The sequence below is a fragment of the Mizuhopecten yessoensis genome, unplaced genomic scaffold, assembly GCF_002113885.1.
Source record: "Mizuhopecten yessoensis strain PY_sf001 unplaced genomic scaffold, ASM211388v2 scaffold641, whole genome shotgun sequence".
Lineage (NCBI taxonomy): Eukaryota > Metazoa > Mollusca > Bivalvia > Pectinida > Pectinidae > Mizuhopecten > Mizuhopecten yessoensis.
Genome location: NW_018403648.1, coordinates 498,077 through 513,668, shown reverse-complemented (window position 1 = coordinate 513,668; position 15,592 = coordinate 498,077). Strand labels below are relative to the sequence as shown.

At 34.9% G+C, this 15,592-nt stretch overlaps 1 protein-coding gene across 9 annotated transcripts in view; it reads left to right on the top strand.

The window, feature by feature from the left end:
* The window catches only part of LOC110451399 (SPARC-related modular calcium-binding protein 2-like), a 102,631-nt gene that overhangs the window by 75,703 nt on the left and 11,336 nt on the right, over positions 1-15,592 (top strand). For 2 of the 9 annotated variants that reach the window (XM_021499387.1, XM_021499451.1), the window contains 7 exons: positions 3,568-3,804; positions 6,049-6,132; positions 7,904-7,996; positions 8,343-8,591; positions 9,119-9,160; positions 12,116-12,196; positions 15,064-15,171. In XM_021499387.1, the coding sequence (XP_021355062.1) occupies positions 3,568-3,804; positions 6,049-6,132; positions 7,904-7,996; positions 8,343-8,591; positions 9,119-9,160; positions 12,116-12,196; positions 15,064-15,171 (894 nt within the window). Of the gene's footprint in view, positions 1-1,362; positions 2,080-3,567; positions 3,805-6,048; positions 6,133-7,903; positions 7,997-8,342; positions 8,592-9,118; positions 9,161-12,115; positions 12,197-15,063; positions 15,172-15,592 lie in introns of those variants that run through there. The other 7 variants (XM_021499443.1, XM_021499397.1, XM_021499406.1 and 4 more) reach the window with 7 other exon arrangements.

Genomic DNA, 15,592 nt, shown 5'->3' with positions numbered 1-15,592 from the left:
TTGGTTTGAGAAAGGCTTGCTATAATTGTATTTTACCTGGTTTGTGGAAGGCTTGCTTTAATTGTATTTTACCTGGTTTGCGGAAGGCTTGCTATAATTGTATTTTACCTGGTTTGTGGAAGGCTTGCTATAACTGTATTTTACTTGGTTTGTTGCAATTTAAATTTTGCAGAAATACATTCTCGCTTTCCCAATGTTATGTCTTGGAAAAGGTGCATCCCACAATCTGTGTATGTTACCTGCATTAAATCTGAAGGTGCTTGTACATGTGATAGCAATCCCTATCGATGAGTGCAGGGTCGATACACACATCAGCGTCTCTCATTGTTAACACTTTACTCGGAAAACATTTCAATTATTTTCCTTAACTAGATCAATAAAATTAATATGTTACCATTTGTTTCGGTTTGAGCAATTGCACTGAAATAACTTAAAAATGACATTCGGCTCCTTAATTAGGAGCATATATCACATAACACTTATTGTTATTTTGCATGAAATGATTTATCTTCATTTAATAATCATATGCCACTTGTTTATGTTTTTTATAAAGAATCGATGAGACGTAAGCTCATTTTAAAATGTTAAATATATTTAACGACCAGACTCCTCGTTTATCTCATAAACCTTTTTTTTTTTATACACTTTAATTAGTATTAATTATCGCTTATCAATTAGTGTATTCATCACAAGTGTTACCTGTACAACATGCTATGAATTAAACCGCACTGCAGTACGCAATCAAACATCAAGGTGTCAAAAGACAGCCATTTTGAACACCTGGGCGTACCTATTGTATCAAACGCAGAGGGAGATCTCACTACTTAGAAGTCTTCACATATATGTCATGAGATTTTAACATCAAGTTTATATCACCGTTTCAATTTAACTGGCCTTATTCAAACTCTCATTGCGATTAAAAATGTCGTAGAGGATTTGTGTTGACTTATCCTGAAGCATGTGCTCGGTAAAGGTCAGAGCCAGGTAGCTTTTAACAGACAGATTAGAGCCTTTCCGTAGAGCCTGCTGTACTCATTCCTATGTTACAATTCTGTTTGAATCAACGTTTTCTCACGAATTTTCTCCGTATTCTGATATTGGGTGTGGGATGAAATCCATTAAATGTTTGCGTTCTTTTTTAGTTTATTTGTCCATATATTTCTTTACCGTAGAATGACTTGCTAAGTAGACGAAGAGAGCACTAAGGCATAGCAGAATATTTACCCTACCTTGGGTTGTGTGGCTGCGCATAGTAATGTGCTTCACGTGCACACATGTAATGAAGCGTCAGATGTGTCACGTTACCTTGTACTACCTAGAAATAGGTATAAGTGGCACTGTGGGTAGTCATTCATCAGGGTTTATACACCGGCATAGTCGCATAAGATGGCAAGTCTTTAAGCTTGATACATTACACTGTTCAAGTCTGAAAGGATATTTTGGAATTAAGTCGTATATCTGCATACGCAGATTAATTATTTTCTCTCTGGAAAGCCTTGCGATTTCTGGACATTTTTATCACATCTCCTGACTGCTACCTAACTGCTTTGTCTTTTATTCCATTCCACCGATTGGACACAATGATACACAGACAGTAGCATTATTGTTGTTGTTCCAGAAACATGTGGAAGTTCTCAGTAGTGTTTCCTCGACCACAATTACCTTTATCAGATAGACGAGAATATTAATGCTGTATTCTTGTAAACCTTCACATCAACAGTGTTACTTTTGGTCAGCAAAGCCATTCCTACTCCTGCAATCTTTTGCGGATTTCTTTAGCACGATTCATCTCAAGGAAGAATCAATTGACGTATGCTTTGATTCACTATCACATGAATCGTAAAGCAATGCATTTAGTTTTGGACATTGGAAGTTAAACAAATTATCTTATCTTATGCCACCAAAGGAATGTGTGATATCAGTAATGAATGAGTGAGGGTGAGCTGACTAATGACGTGATGACAGTAACACAGCTACCCGATCACCCCACGTGTATATCAGTGTTTAACTCGATGCAGTGCAGTGGATCATTTATACTTACTTTCTTGATACTTCATGGATTGTTGACACTTCAAACAGGTAGACATCAGTGTAACTGAACAATATAAATATAAATCTTTAATTAAGTTAATATACTTAGCATAAACGTAAATAATATAGGATTATTTTATATATTTATATTCTATTGTACACTTGATAAGACTTTTATATTACAACTTAATTTCACCGTACATTGGGTACTGTCTATGTATTAACATGGTCCAATTAAATCATGTATTACGTTTACTTATATATATCACGAAAATAGACATGATGTGTATACACCTGTGAACAACATACGTGGTTAATTTACACCTCTTAAGAACAGACATAATTTGTGCACACCTGTGTAACGACAAACATAATTAATATACACCTGTGAACAACATGTACTATTTATATACACCTGTAAACAACACACATTGTGTGTATACACCAGTTAAGAACATAATTGGTTTATTTACACCTGTAAACAACATACATGATTTAAATCCACCTGTTAACATCATAAAAGCTTTGTATACACCTGTGAACAACATATATTATGTGCATACACCTGTAAACAACCTACATAGTTTGTATACAATTTTAAACAGCATACAACCGAACCAACATTCCCTGATGTACTGTATTGGTCTTAAAACAACGAAACAATCTATCCGTTACGTACTGTATTGGTTTCAGTAACACCAAGCAATCTACCCGTTACGTACGGTATTGGTTTCAGTAACACCAAACAATCTTCCCGTTAGGTACTGTATTGGTTTCAGTAACACCAAAAAATCTATCCGGTACGTACTGTATTGGTTTCAGTACCACCAAACAATCTATCCGTTACGTACTTTATTGGTTTCAGTAACACCAAACAATCTACCCGTTACATACTGTATTGGTTTCAGTAACACCAAGCAATCTACCCTTTACGTACTGTATTGGTTTCAGTAACTCCAAACAATCTACCCGTTACGTACTGTATTGGTTTCAGTTACACCAAACAATCATCCCGTTACGTACTGTATTGGTTTCAGTAACACCAAACAATCTATCCCTTCGGGACATGTGAACGTTGTTTGTAAAAATATAATCAAACCAACCATCCCTTTGAAAAGGTTTAAATTATTACGATGTTTTAAAATATCTCCCAACCAGCCATCCTCTTGTATAGATATAACCAAACCAACACTCTTTTGTACAATTGGTTTGCTTTGATAACACTAAACCAACCTTTGTGAACACGTGTATACAACCACTGCTAGTAATTCCCACTATGTAACTATTATCTGAAGATATATATTCGACATCACTTTTCTGTTGTGTAATATTATTTTTGATATGCTTAACATTATAAGATTCTGGCAATATATCTAGCTATCTCTTTCTTGATATTGTGTTCACTTCAACAACAACAGAAGTTTACATTTTTATCATCCTGATACAACCATGCGATGTCCCTATTCAATTCCATTCTGAGGTGATATGGTTTAATAACGGACAGGACAAGTACAATGGATCACTTTACCCTTTCAGGATTGGCAGCTATGCCAAAAACTAAATGTATACAGGAAAGGGAAGAGGCGCAAGTTATAGCCAGAAAACCAACGCTTGGGATCTTCATACCCGAATGTGAACAAGACGGTTCGTACACTGAGATCCAGTGCCACGCCGCCACTGGGTACTGTTGGTGTGTCACCAACGACGGAAAACCTATTAAGGGTACATCAATTAGCGGCAAGAGCGCTCCCTGTAAACGTAAGTCAACTAGAGGTAATAACAATTTATTATGATTTCCCTTCACCTGGCTTTTCTCCATAACCAAAAGCACAACGTATTTCACTATATTTGCATTATGGACACTGCTGTATTACAGCATCATGCTATTTTATCAAGCATCAAAACAAGTATCAGTGGCTGTGCTTCCAAACGTTTACTAGCATCGTGATCAAGGAAGACAGAAAAGTGTACTTGATATATAAGCAAACCTTCATGAATTTAGTGTACCACAAGCTAATCTCTACGGTCGTGATTGGTTTCGTCTACTTGACTCCTCAGAGACTTTTCTTGATTACGGGCACTATTCCACGGTTACTTGTTTCGTTTCCGGTGGGAACTATATCTTGCGTCATTTAAGAGATAGGAGAATACCAGTGCATCTTTATTATTAGTTGTATTATTACCCTTACGATTGTTTGTTTGTTAAGTAAACAAGTGTTGACTCAAGTTGATGTTGACTTGTATATATTTAGTTCTAATAATCCACCGACATATGTAATGTACTAAATCTATTATGGCTCTTCCCTCGGGAACAGTTCCCTGCTAGTATTGCTTAGGGAGGAATCGTCGCTTGATGGGCACTCGGGAACTGTTCTTCCCCAGACAACACTATAGGACAACAGCTTCATCAGAAAAGGGTCATACTACAATAATATCGGCTTCAATATTCGTCACCACTTCGTTATATTATAAATATATATTATATACATATGAAATGTATCACATATTTATAAATTTCATAGTTTTAATTAGCACAGACTATATTGTATAATCTCATTATATACACAGTGAATAAGGTCAATTCTGTTTTATCACAAGGAAATGTGTTAACTTCAACTTTACTTCAATTAAATAATTAATTCACAAACATATTCTGTTTTCATCTAATCAAATTTCACCCACGCACGTTCACTTACCATCAGGTTGAAATCAGAGATAGATAAATTACTGCGGTGAATATTTCTTAGATTTTATTTCTTAGTTCCGCGGCTTTATGCCTAAAATACTACAATTTTGCAATTAAAATGTCTTTATTGATTTTTAGCAGAGCTCATATCTATATGATATGCCACTTTGGGCAAACAAGCTTATTCTCATTAAAAACGGTGGCTATAGCAGGGGGGAAATCATACGTGCGCTTTCATCCTGGCCACCAAAAGCGATAAATATTGATGGGAAAAAATCTTTCATATTTGTTGTAAAGTAAAAACAATTTATATAACTACAATAAAACTAAACTCTATTGATCAAAGTCTTTTGTAAGTATACCATGATGGAAAGTCATATTTGTACGCTAACATCTAATAACACATAACAACCAAATATAACACAATGGGCCAACGTTAAAATATATAAAACCCTCTCTTTTTATTTTTTTTATTTTACACATTCCTGCACAACTTCCTCCGATGTTAAAACGTTCAGCCATTTACCTATCTTAATGATATGATCTGAAGCACGACAGTTGAATTTGTGGCTAATATTACAAGATGAGCTAGCTGATGAGAATATGTATTGATAGCGGGATCGGAGATATACAAATGCGTTTTTAATGTTGATATGATATGTTAAGACGAAGATAACAGTCCACTAAACACACCAAGTGTTTACCCGATCATTTAGACCGGAGGCATATCTCCTTTGCCCGAGACTGAGATAAACCAGACGTCATGTTCATTATATATCGCCTCATCAAATAGCAATCAAGTAATATAGTAGAACATTAGAAATGAATCAATTACCGACGTTCACCGGGAAGATCCTGGGCATCATACGAAACGTGCTGGGAGCGCGACTCCGTTATATTTCAAACTTTGAATTACTTATCAGTGAATAGCGTCTTTGGAATTTATTTAATAATTCGTCTTTTAATTTTGTGAAATAAGTTTTAGCATGCTTTTTCATTTTAAAATCAATTGTATTAATCAATGTATTGTTTTAAAGTAGCTATATTAAGAAAATGTTTTAATTGATTGATAAGTTTCAATCCATTTTAAATGAGTTATAAAACGATTAAACAATATATGGTGCTAATGCAATATATCGTACAGAGTAAACTTACACTTTGCATTGCTATCCGTTATAAAATGATTGTCAATTACAAAAAAGTGTTAAATAATCATTAGAAGTTTTCGTCATTTTAATTTTAATTTAATCTAATTTTTATATTCTTTTTATTTTATTTTTATTTTTATACGAAAAAGGATCAATCTAATCGAATGCCCTTTTGTCCTACAGGAAAAAGAAGGCGACCACAGAAATCTGAAAAACACAAACGTCGAACGGATAGAAGACGGATATCGCCACGACGAAAGAAAAGAGGTAAACAATGTTTTATAACGATGATGGCAGTTGTTCAATCTTAAAAAATAATATATGCTGTTAATTTTCCCTTTATTTGAACTATAATTCATGTTTTGAAACTGTTTGGGTGAAAAAGTGTTGATATATATACTTTTTTTTCAAACACAAATGGATTTTTAAAAAAATCAGAAAAACTCACTTACAGCCAAAATATCAAAATATATCTATTTCGTTTAGTGGTAGAGTGTTTTATGTGTTTATCATGCGTACGATATTTACCGATATCAGATCATTCGACGAATAAGTAAATGTTCCGAAGATACGAAATATACAGTTATCCCGACCTGATTCTTTCATAGTTCAACATGACAAAAAGCGGATTTTTGTCAAAGCGTATACAGATTAGCTATAGGAAGGATATCCCAGCACCATCACCAAAAACTGCAACTTCGCAATGGAAACTGTTTATGACGGCATGAATAAAACTTTAATAAATTATTTTTGAAACGAAAACCATACCTTACGGGATTTTTATTTACAAAATAATATAGATGTGATAAACAAAATAAAATCGACAACAATTATCTGAGTGTTAACTTCATCGGGGCTAGACTGGGATTCGAACCCCGGACTTTAGAGTGTAATACTATCGCTCTAACTGATTGAACTACCTTGTCCACGGCAGTACCCTGGACCAATAGGGTCAAATTAATCTGATGTTCGTAAGATCAATATGTGAACAAGTGGTATTTTTTTATGAATTTTCATCTCTTAAATGAGATTTCGCTTATGTGAGTAAACAAACATGCTTGTAGCCGACTTCTTACGGAGTTATATCTATTATATCAGATTTAAACAATGTCAGTATCAGAAATGTTGGAATATATGACCGATAATTGTATCTTATGCGATCATGTTAAATACTCAAGCATGTTGCAGACTTTTGACGAACTTACCCTCAAGATTTTTAAAATACCAGCATGAGAATGAATAAGGACGTGGACGATTCTTGATATAATGTATCATGTTAGATATAACGGAGGCTGTGAACACGTGCGACGACAAGCTATAGGTGACGTCACACTGACAGTGAGGTAACAGACAATTAAGCTGATTTAGAACCAGTGTTTATGTTCGCTGCTGTGTAGTGATATCCCAGATGGAGTACCTAATACACGTGGAGAAAGCAATAACCTTTCTGTTAGGTGTTACACATGGTATACAAAGCTAGTTTCCGTTTGAGTAGATAATGTTACAATCTTGTCAGTATGAGGTAATACCGCCCAGACAAACACCTGTATTAAGGTCCATATTTTTGTATGCGCACATATTAACTTTTTGCCGTTTTAAGTCTCATGGTATCCGAATGAATCCTAACCCTTCTCAGAATTTGACGACAACCGATATCACTGTTACTAGAACCTAAGGTTGAAGTGTTTTCCTTTCCACAGACAGTTTTTACACCTTATCCGAGAAATGCATAATTGATTTTGAGCTATCGATTACGTTAGGCGGTGGCCAGCTCCACAGAAAGATGGTTGACACTTTTTCGTCAAAAATTGTGTATTAAACATATTGTTAAAAATATAGGTAGGCTGATTATCCCTTCAATTGATTGGATGTCAATATATAAATACCAAACCATACAATAACACAATGTTCGCCATTGATGTTTTAATTTGTATATTACTCCAAATGATGTTTTCCCAAATAATTCAATGCACACATTATTTCAAACTATTTAAATCAAATAGATTTGTTAAGCTTTGTATTCGTGTTTTTTTTGCAGCCTGTAAATCTACCGATAGAATAGAGTTCAATCAGAACTTAGTAGCCGCCTTTACACAGGAATACCAACGATTTGAAACTTTAGGACAACCAGGTAAATGCGTATGCTAAAAATGTACTAATCACATATACAACTTTTTATTTAACTACATATATCATTTCCTCCTTAAGTTTCACATTGGCTTTTCAATATACGGCATATTCTTGCCAATGTGTTCTAAAAGGATGGCTGTTCGAAAAAGAACGTTCTTTACAGAGAGAACCGGTATGAAAGATGGCATACTAACTTGTAATAAAATAAGTGGAAGGTGAAATATAACCCTTTTAGTTATTATAATAATAGTTAAAACGAATCTCAATTAACCTACAGTGGTGCATAAACATATGTTTTATCGCGCTTTGAATGTTAAATACTCATGTTGACTATATACTTCTTGTAGGAGGTTTACCTGGAAATCCTTTGCTAAGTTCAACAGAAAAACGGGTTGTTGATTGGAAATTCTCCCAATTGGATAGAAACAATGACAACAAACTTAGAAGACGGGAGGTGCGATCCTTAAAACGAATGGTTAAAAAAGTTATAAAACCACGTGCATGTGCAAGAAACTTTGCAAAATATTGTGATTTAGACCAAAATAAGCGAATAGAACGGAAGGAGTGGTCTATTTGTCTTGGAGTCGATATCAAAAGTAAGTGATATGTTCTGAAGATATTTCAAATTTCAAAATTTATAATCATTTCATATTGTCAATTTAAACTTGATTGAACTTTATTGCTATTTTTTAAATCGACGTTATTGTTAAAGATCATTATGATATGTTACATTTCTTTGTCAAAATAATTATTTGTTTTCAGCCTGTGAATTTTAATTTATGTTAGACTTCTAGACATTGAATCTGTCTAACATATATTAAAATGCACATCCTAAAGTCTTATCCAGTCCATACATATACTGCCTTACAAACTGCTGATAGGACCTCACCAACATGTAGCCTTAACATCAATCTATCTGTATGAGCTTACACGACACATTCCTTAACCATATCATCAGTCACGGCTAGATCTATCTCAACTTGCTTTTATATTTTAAATTAACGGGAAATTTGTGGTCAAACTTTCCAACGTTTGGTTTAGAGCTAGACAATTTCAAAAGTAAAATAGTATGCACTATGTATATGTCTGGGTTGTCCCATATCTACACATTACTCTTGCTTAGGTAACCAAAGTGTCACGGAAATAGCGAAACACGGAGACACCAGTAAGTTGTTCTTTGTCAACCAATCAGCTTTCTACGTTACGACATAAGCCAATCAGCTTGAAAAATCTATACTGTCCTAAACCAACCAGCTTGCTTGTTTGGAATTTTAGTTATATGGGAGAGGATCCTGTAAACAAATCATGTTTTTTCTCGTTAAGCGTGGATATATCACGTTATAAGTAGTTCGAAAGGTCAAATTTTGTAAATAATTTGAGGAAAAACTAGATATTACTTTATTCTGGTCGAATTGATCAGCATATGTGAACACTATGATTTTATATTCACTTGCTTTTACCATAATTTGCAAGAAATTATTTTATTGAGCTGTGCTATCGCTTAAACTTCTACCAATGCTAGTAAAGGGGTATGCTCTTTCCAGCTTGCTATTTCTCCTCTATCCCTTATGTTGAACTTACTGTAGCTCTAATGTAACGTGCAATATATCAGTGTTCATGATACAGCTGTTACTGCAATGCTCATACCGACATCTTAGAACAAAAGTGTTGGCATTGCCACGTCTTGGGCATCCCATTGCGTGTATTACTAAGTCAGCGGTTAAACAGAAATATCAGGATTTTTAACGAATTTATGATTCCATTGTCACAAACTGTTGATAAAAACAGGTATTAAGTCTGAGTAATTTTGGTAAGGCGTACCTGGAATCCAAGACATGGTGTCGCCATAATCAGGCTAGATAATTGTCTCCTATTTGCTTATCATTGGTGGGTGGTATTAATATTTTCTTGCTTTTGCATAATTAAAATTGTCAACCGTTTTACTCTCGGAATCTACATTCTAAAGTGTCGTCGTTCGTACTTCATGATTATATATAACACAAAAATGAATGTTAGTAATCGTTTTGGACTTTGAGTATTACAAAGTTGTTTCTCGCTTTGTCTTTTTGCAGATTTCCGTAAAAGTAAGATTATGATATTTTCCCTTTTAATTGCGCTACAAATACCGAACAATTGAATTTATACCCTTTGGAACATTGTCGGTCTATTTATAACTAAATGTAACATTTAAGATATGACAAATCAATCGTTAACGCATAGTGTAGTGGGGGTTTCGGGTCATCAGCAAGTTTCACCAAGAAGTCAGGATAATGATACGTTTAACCTGCTCTATTCACTCTTCCATTGCACTCCCTTCAGTTATCTACGTTTGGTCATGGGAAACATTTCTCATCTTCGCACATGGACTGGATCAGACTTCAATTTTTATAGGATTTCACGTATTAAATTGTCAGTCTACAATGGAAAAATAAGAAAGGTTATTTCAAACATACCATCGTAAAAAACCCAATACGAATCAAAAGATTTATAGTTTGTGTTGTATCAAAACTGTAAACGAAACAGGATAGCTGATGTTTATAAAAGTATCTTGCAGTAAGCATTTTATAGTAACAAGGGAATATCCACTACTTGTTTTTATTGGTCTAACCCCGTGAAAGTTAAAACAATTAATATTGGAAGCAAAACTTTCTTTGCTTGACTAAGGACACACACGTTTTCGAAAGCTCACAAAATGACGTTTCAATTACTGTTTGTGTTCAAAACAAGCTGAACATTAATTATTGGAATATACAAGTTTTCATTGTTAGACTGATTGTTACGTGAGCTTCTATGACGTAATTAGTTTTAATCAATACATACACATGTTGATGTGCTGCAGCATTCCTTTCTTGTTATGCATTGTGCTTGTCATATATCCTGTTACCTCAAACAACTTATGCTATAAAATTTCTTTTGCTATTTCTTTTATTGAGGTATATATGATCTGCACAATAAATACAGAAATTGATGTTTCAGCAGAATGAACTGTGATTTGGTTTGTGTTGGATAAAATTAATTGCAAGTTTTTTATCTTTATATATTATATATCTTTTTTCCGCTGTTAACATTTTCTGTGAGCGTGTTACTAGCCTAAGCAAACATTGAAATAATCAGAAAAACACAATCATTATGCAATTTAGCAGGTGACAATTATCAAATATGTAATTTTTCAAACTCAGAAACAACGAATACCATTTTCTTTTATTTTGGAAATATATATTTCATATATAAATCCTTGCAAAATTGAAAACCTATTTTTGATATTCGTATATTTTTCATAACGTATGTCTACACTTGACATCTGCTAGATTGTCACATAAGTTAGAGTTCCGAATTGCTTGGTTTGCGGTTGCACTTTCTCCGGCTTGTAACGCTTTTTGCAGTCTTCTTCACTGATGTCCCAGAATTATATCGCCAGGTTTCCTCCAATAAATGTTAAATGTTGACCTAATGTATATCATTCTATTTGATATCAAACAAGAAATTTGTTTTTAAAAATAATTATATTGATATACGATGTCTTAATGTGTGACAATACAATTTTCATGACAAATTTGAAAATTTGCAACATTCTTAATAATCTTTATCTGAAAAATATTTGTTTCGAAAAGCTTTGTCGAGTTGGTATATCATAACCAATAAAAAGGTCCTTTTTGTGAAAATTTTAAAGTTCACGTAATCAGCGTAACACTTGCTGAATATCCTTCTTTGACGACGCCCTCAGACAATTTTATGGGACTAAATTCTGCTTTTATCTTTTCTTCTTTTTGGAGGGACGAGAAAGGTGGCAAACGCTTGTGAGTGTGATAGAGGAACAAGAGTGAACGAAACTTGTGAATGTGGTGAATCTGTGAATGTAACAAACAAGTATGAACGGAGATTGTAATAATTGAATGATGTTGAATGTGTTGAATCTGTGAGTGACAGAGGTGATTGCCAACACAGAATCTGAGCGAGTAAGACCGTGTGACAGCAGTACGTGTGTGAGTGAGAATCTGACCTGAATCGTTCCTCCTCCTGTCCGTCTGGACCTTACTAACACTAACAGGCTGCAGGCCGGGTCAAGTGCAATACAACCCTAGCAATAGGAACAAGGGTATTTACACCCAGTTCATAATAGTTTCTTTTCGTGTGTTTCTATCTCTGAACTCAGAAGAAGATCAGTCTCCTCAGCTGACACCAGAGCCCCAAACCATCGAAGGTATATATCACTTTTTTCATTATTTACACCGTCATGTACATTATTACTTTTTCTCCTTATCGTACAAATTAATGCCACGTGGTACAGTGTGCTAATGAAGCCTACCACATGTCTGGTCATCGTGTATCCTGTTGTACAGTAATCTTTACTGCATAGTCTTACCACCTCTGATTGAACATATGTCACGTGGTACAGTATCCTACCCGAGATACGACCAAATAGTTGACATTGTCACGTGGTACAGTATTCTATCCTAGAGAGAGGACCAAATATCCAGCCTTGTCATCTGAAACATTATTATATCCTAGAGATTCAACCAAATAATCTGTATGTGACCTCGTCATTTGGCACAGTACTGTATTCTACCCTAGCGAGTCAGCCTTGTCACGTGGTATAGTACTCAACCCCAAAGTGTCAACCTTGTCACGTGGTACTACTATATTCTACCCTAGATATTCGACATTGTCACGTGGTAGAGCATTCAACCCTTAAGAATCAACCTTGTCATGTGGTACAGTATTCTACCTTAGAGTTTCCACTTTGTCACGTGGTACATTATTCTACCTTAGAGTGTCCACCTTGTCACGTGGTACATTATTTTACCCAGGAGTAACCACCTTGTCACGTGGTACATTATTCTACCTTAGAGTGTCCACCTTGTCACGTGGGACATTATTCTACCTTAGAGTGTCCACATTGTCACGTGGTACATTATTCTACCTTAGAGTGTCCACATTGTCACGTGGTACAGGATTCTACCCTAGAGTGTCCTACATGTCACGTGGTACAGTTTTCTACCCTAGAGTGTCCACATAGTCACGTGGTACATTATTCTACCTTAGAGTGTCCACCTTGCCATGTGGTACAGCTTTCTACACTACATCGTCTAATACATATCTGATCGATTAACCCTCTTAGATACAGCTTTATACAGTGTGTGTTGGGATCACTTTCTATTTCAAACATTGTGAAATATAAGCTTGTGTTTTCTTCACTAGCCAGATATGCATATGAGTAAACACGTTCGCGATGTTCGGTTCTTCTCCGGTCTTAGGGGAAAAATTTCCCACTATAATGTTGGAAGTTTTGAATTAAAGAGAATCGGGTTGGTGTTAATTTTTGTATACCCTGTTTTTATATAAGTATATGATATTCTGTATTAACATTAATCGTGTTTTCCTCTGGAGGAATATACCTTTGAAAACAAATAGGGTATAACCACATGTACATTATAACAATTACTGCTTTTGAAATCTTTTCAACATGGAAGAGTTTATGTCACCACGCAGGTTTCAACATTAAAGCGACCTTCCAATCATATCCCTAAACCCCCAAACAAAACAACAACATGTTTTAAACAATGTTGTGCGTATGGATAAAGTATTACAGAGATTTTACAAACGACCTGGTGTATGTAAACTGTCATATTATTTTAATCAAAATATCATCATTATCATTAACAGCAATGTATTTTATTTGCTAAATTTATCAAAAATATTAAATTAAAGAATCAGAGTTTCAAAAGTCCTGATTGAAAAAAGATGTTCGAATGTTCTGCAATGACTTCTATTTCATTTCTAGATTTTACAAAAGCCATTTATTTCATTTATGTGCATTTCCTTTTCTTTTTCAACAGAAAATTAGACAAATATATTTCTAACTTTTCAGCCCCTAGCAACACTGATGAGTCAAAATTATCTGTATGGTGCAATGACATTTTTTTCGGCATTTTTCTTTCTAACGCCAAATATAACAGAAGCAATTAGTTAACGTTCATACATCACCCTAGACACAGCTTTTTTGTCAAGCCATCTAATGCATATAGAGCCATCAGTTCAGGAAAACTGATGTCATTTTGTATATCTGGGAAAAATATCGAAATTTTAACTGGAATATGAAATATGCGAATGATTAAATCGTAAGAAGAATTGAATTTGTGTTGGGTACTGCCATAGGGTACGGCTTACTTCCAAGTTGTATACTACGTGTGACCCCATTGGTTTTCCAATCGTGAACTTTCCATTCTTATTAGCAACCTCCCTTTTCTCCATCTGCGGTGTTTACATGTCGCAGGTTATTCGGTATAAACGGCTCACTCCAAATACCACAATGGTGCAGTACATGTTTACTTTAATGATTGCCTTGACAACATTTATTATGGTTAGGTGTCTCCTTAGTTTGTATTTCAGAGCTTATTCTGAGGATGAGAAATCGGACTTTATCTTCTACCTACATATATGTGGGCAGTGTCATCGATGAAAACAGAATATGCTTACTCTTCTGGAACACTTGGCCGTATCCTCCTTCCACTTTTGCAATGATCCCCCTTGAAGATTTGCCCTTTGTCTATATTTTGCCCTAGTTTTATCGATTTTTAGATCGAATAACGCTTGACGATATTTTCAAACTTCATTATTCTTTTGTTGTTTCTTTATCATAAAACAATATTCGTTCATTTTTATTTTTAGATAAAAGAAATCTTCTTTCAGTTCTGCAGAAAAGGGCAAACCTAATTGACCAACAACACTGGCAAAGAAAGCCGTACTGTTTCACCTTCATGTTTTGTTCTTTTTGGAATGGAATATAATACTCCACATATGAAATATGAAACGGCAGGGGGTTTTTTTGGGGGGGGGGGGGGGGGGGGGTTCAGAGAGGATAAACAATAATATTCAATTTTACAAATCGACATGATCATATCCATGTTAGATAATTCATTTCATTCACGTGTGTTTGTGTGTATAACACCTGCTCAGTAGTATATGTAGTGAGAACACCTTTCTCCGTAATACTCGCAATCATTTTCCTTTGACGCCCCACTACGGGTATATACTCATCCAGTCCGTTTTCCCTCTTGTGTTGTGCAGAGCCTGAACTTATAATAGACTTCCCTCCACGACTTAACCGGTGGTCTACATCCGGGCTCAATCCCCGCCGTACCAATACCCCAGCGCCTCCCATTGACACGGAAGACAGTAAGATGTTCATCGTTGTTATTTTAAAAAGCTTTTATCGTATATTTCTTTTCTAGAAACGAAATTTCGTATTTCAAATAATCTTAGAATGTTCTGGACTTATTGCTTGGCGAAGTGATTTCGATTTTCTATGATTATTGTTTTTATTATCAAGTTCAAAGCAAGGCAAATCCTGTGCAGGGTTATGCTGAAAAATAAGTTATACTTTTAATTGTCTAATGTTATTTAGCGATAGCTGTACGCCAATTGGCATGATAAGCCGTTAAACTTAAATTGACCATCAACAATAGTGGGCGTCACCCTGGCTTTCGATCAGAGCTTCATCATCAGATTCATAGAGACTCAATATCACCAATGACTCGCGTGTTTTTACTCAAATCGAGTTTGATTGACGTAAGATTATGACTTATTATTTTCAAAG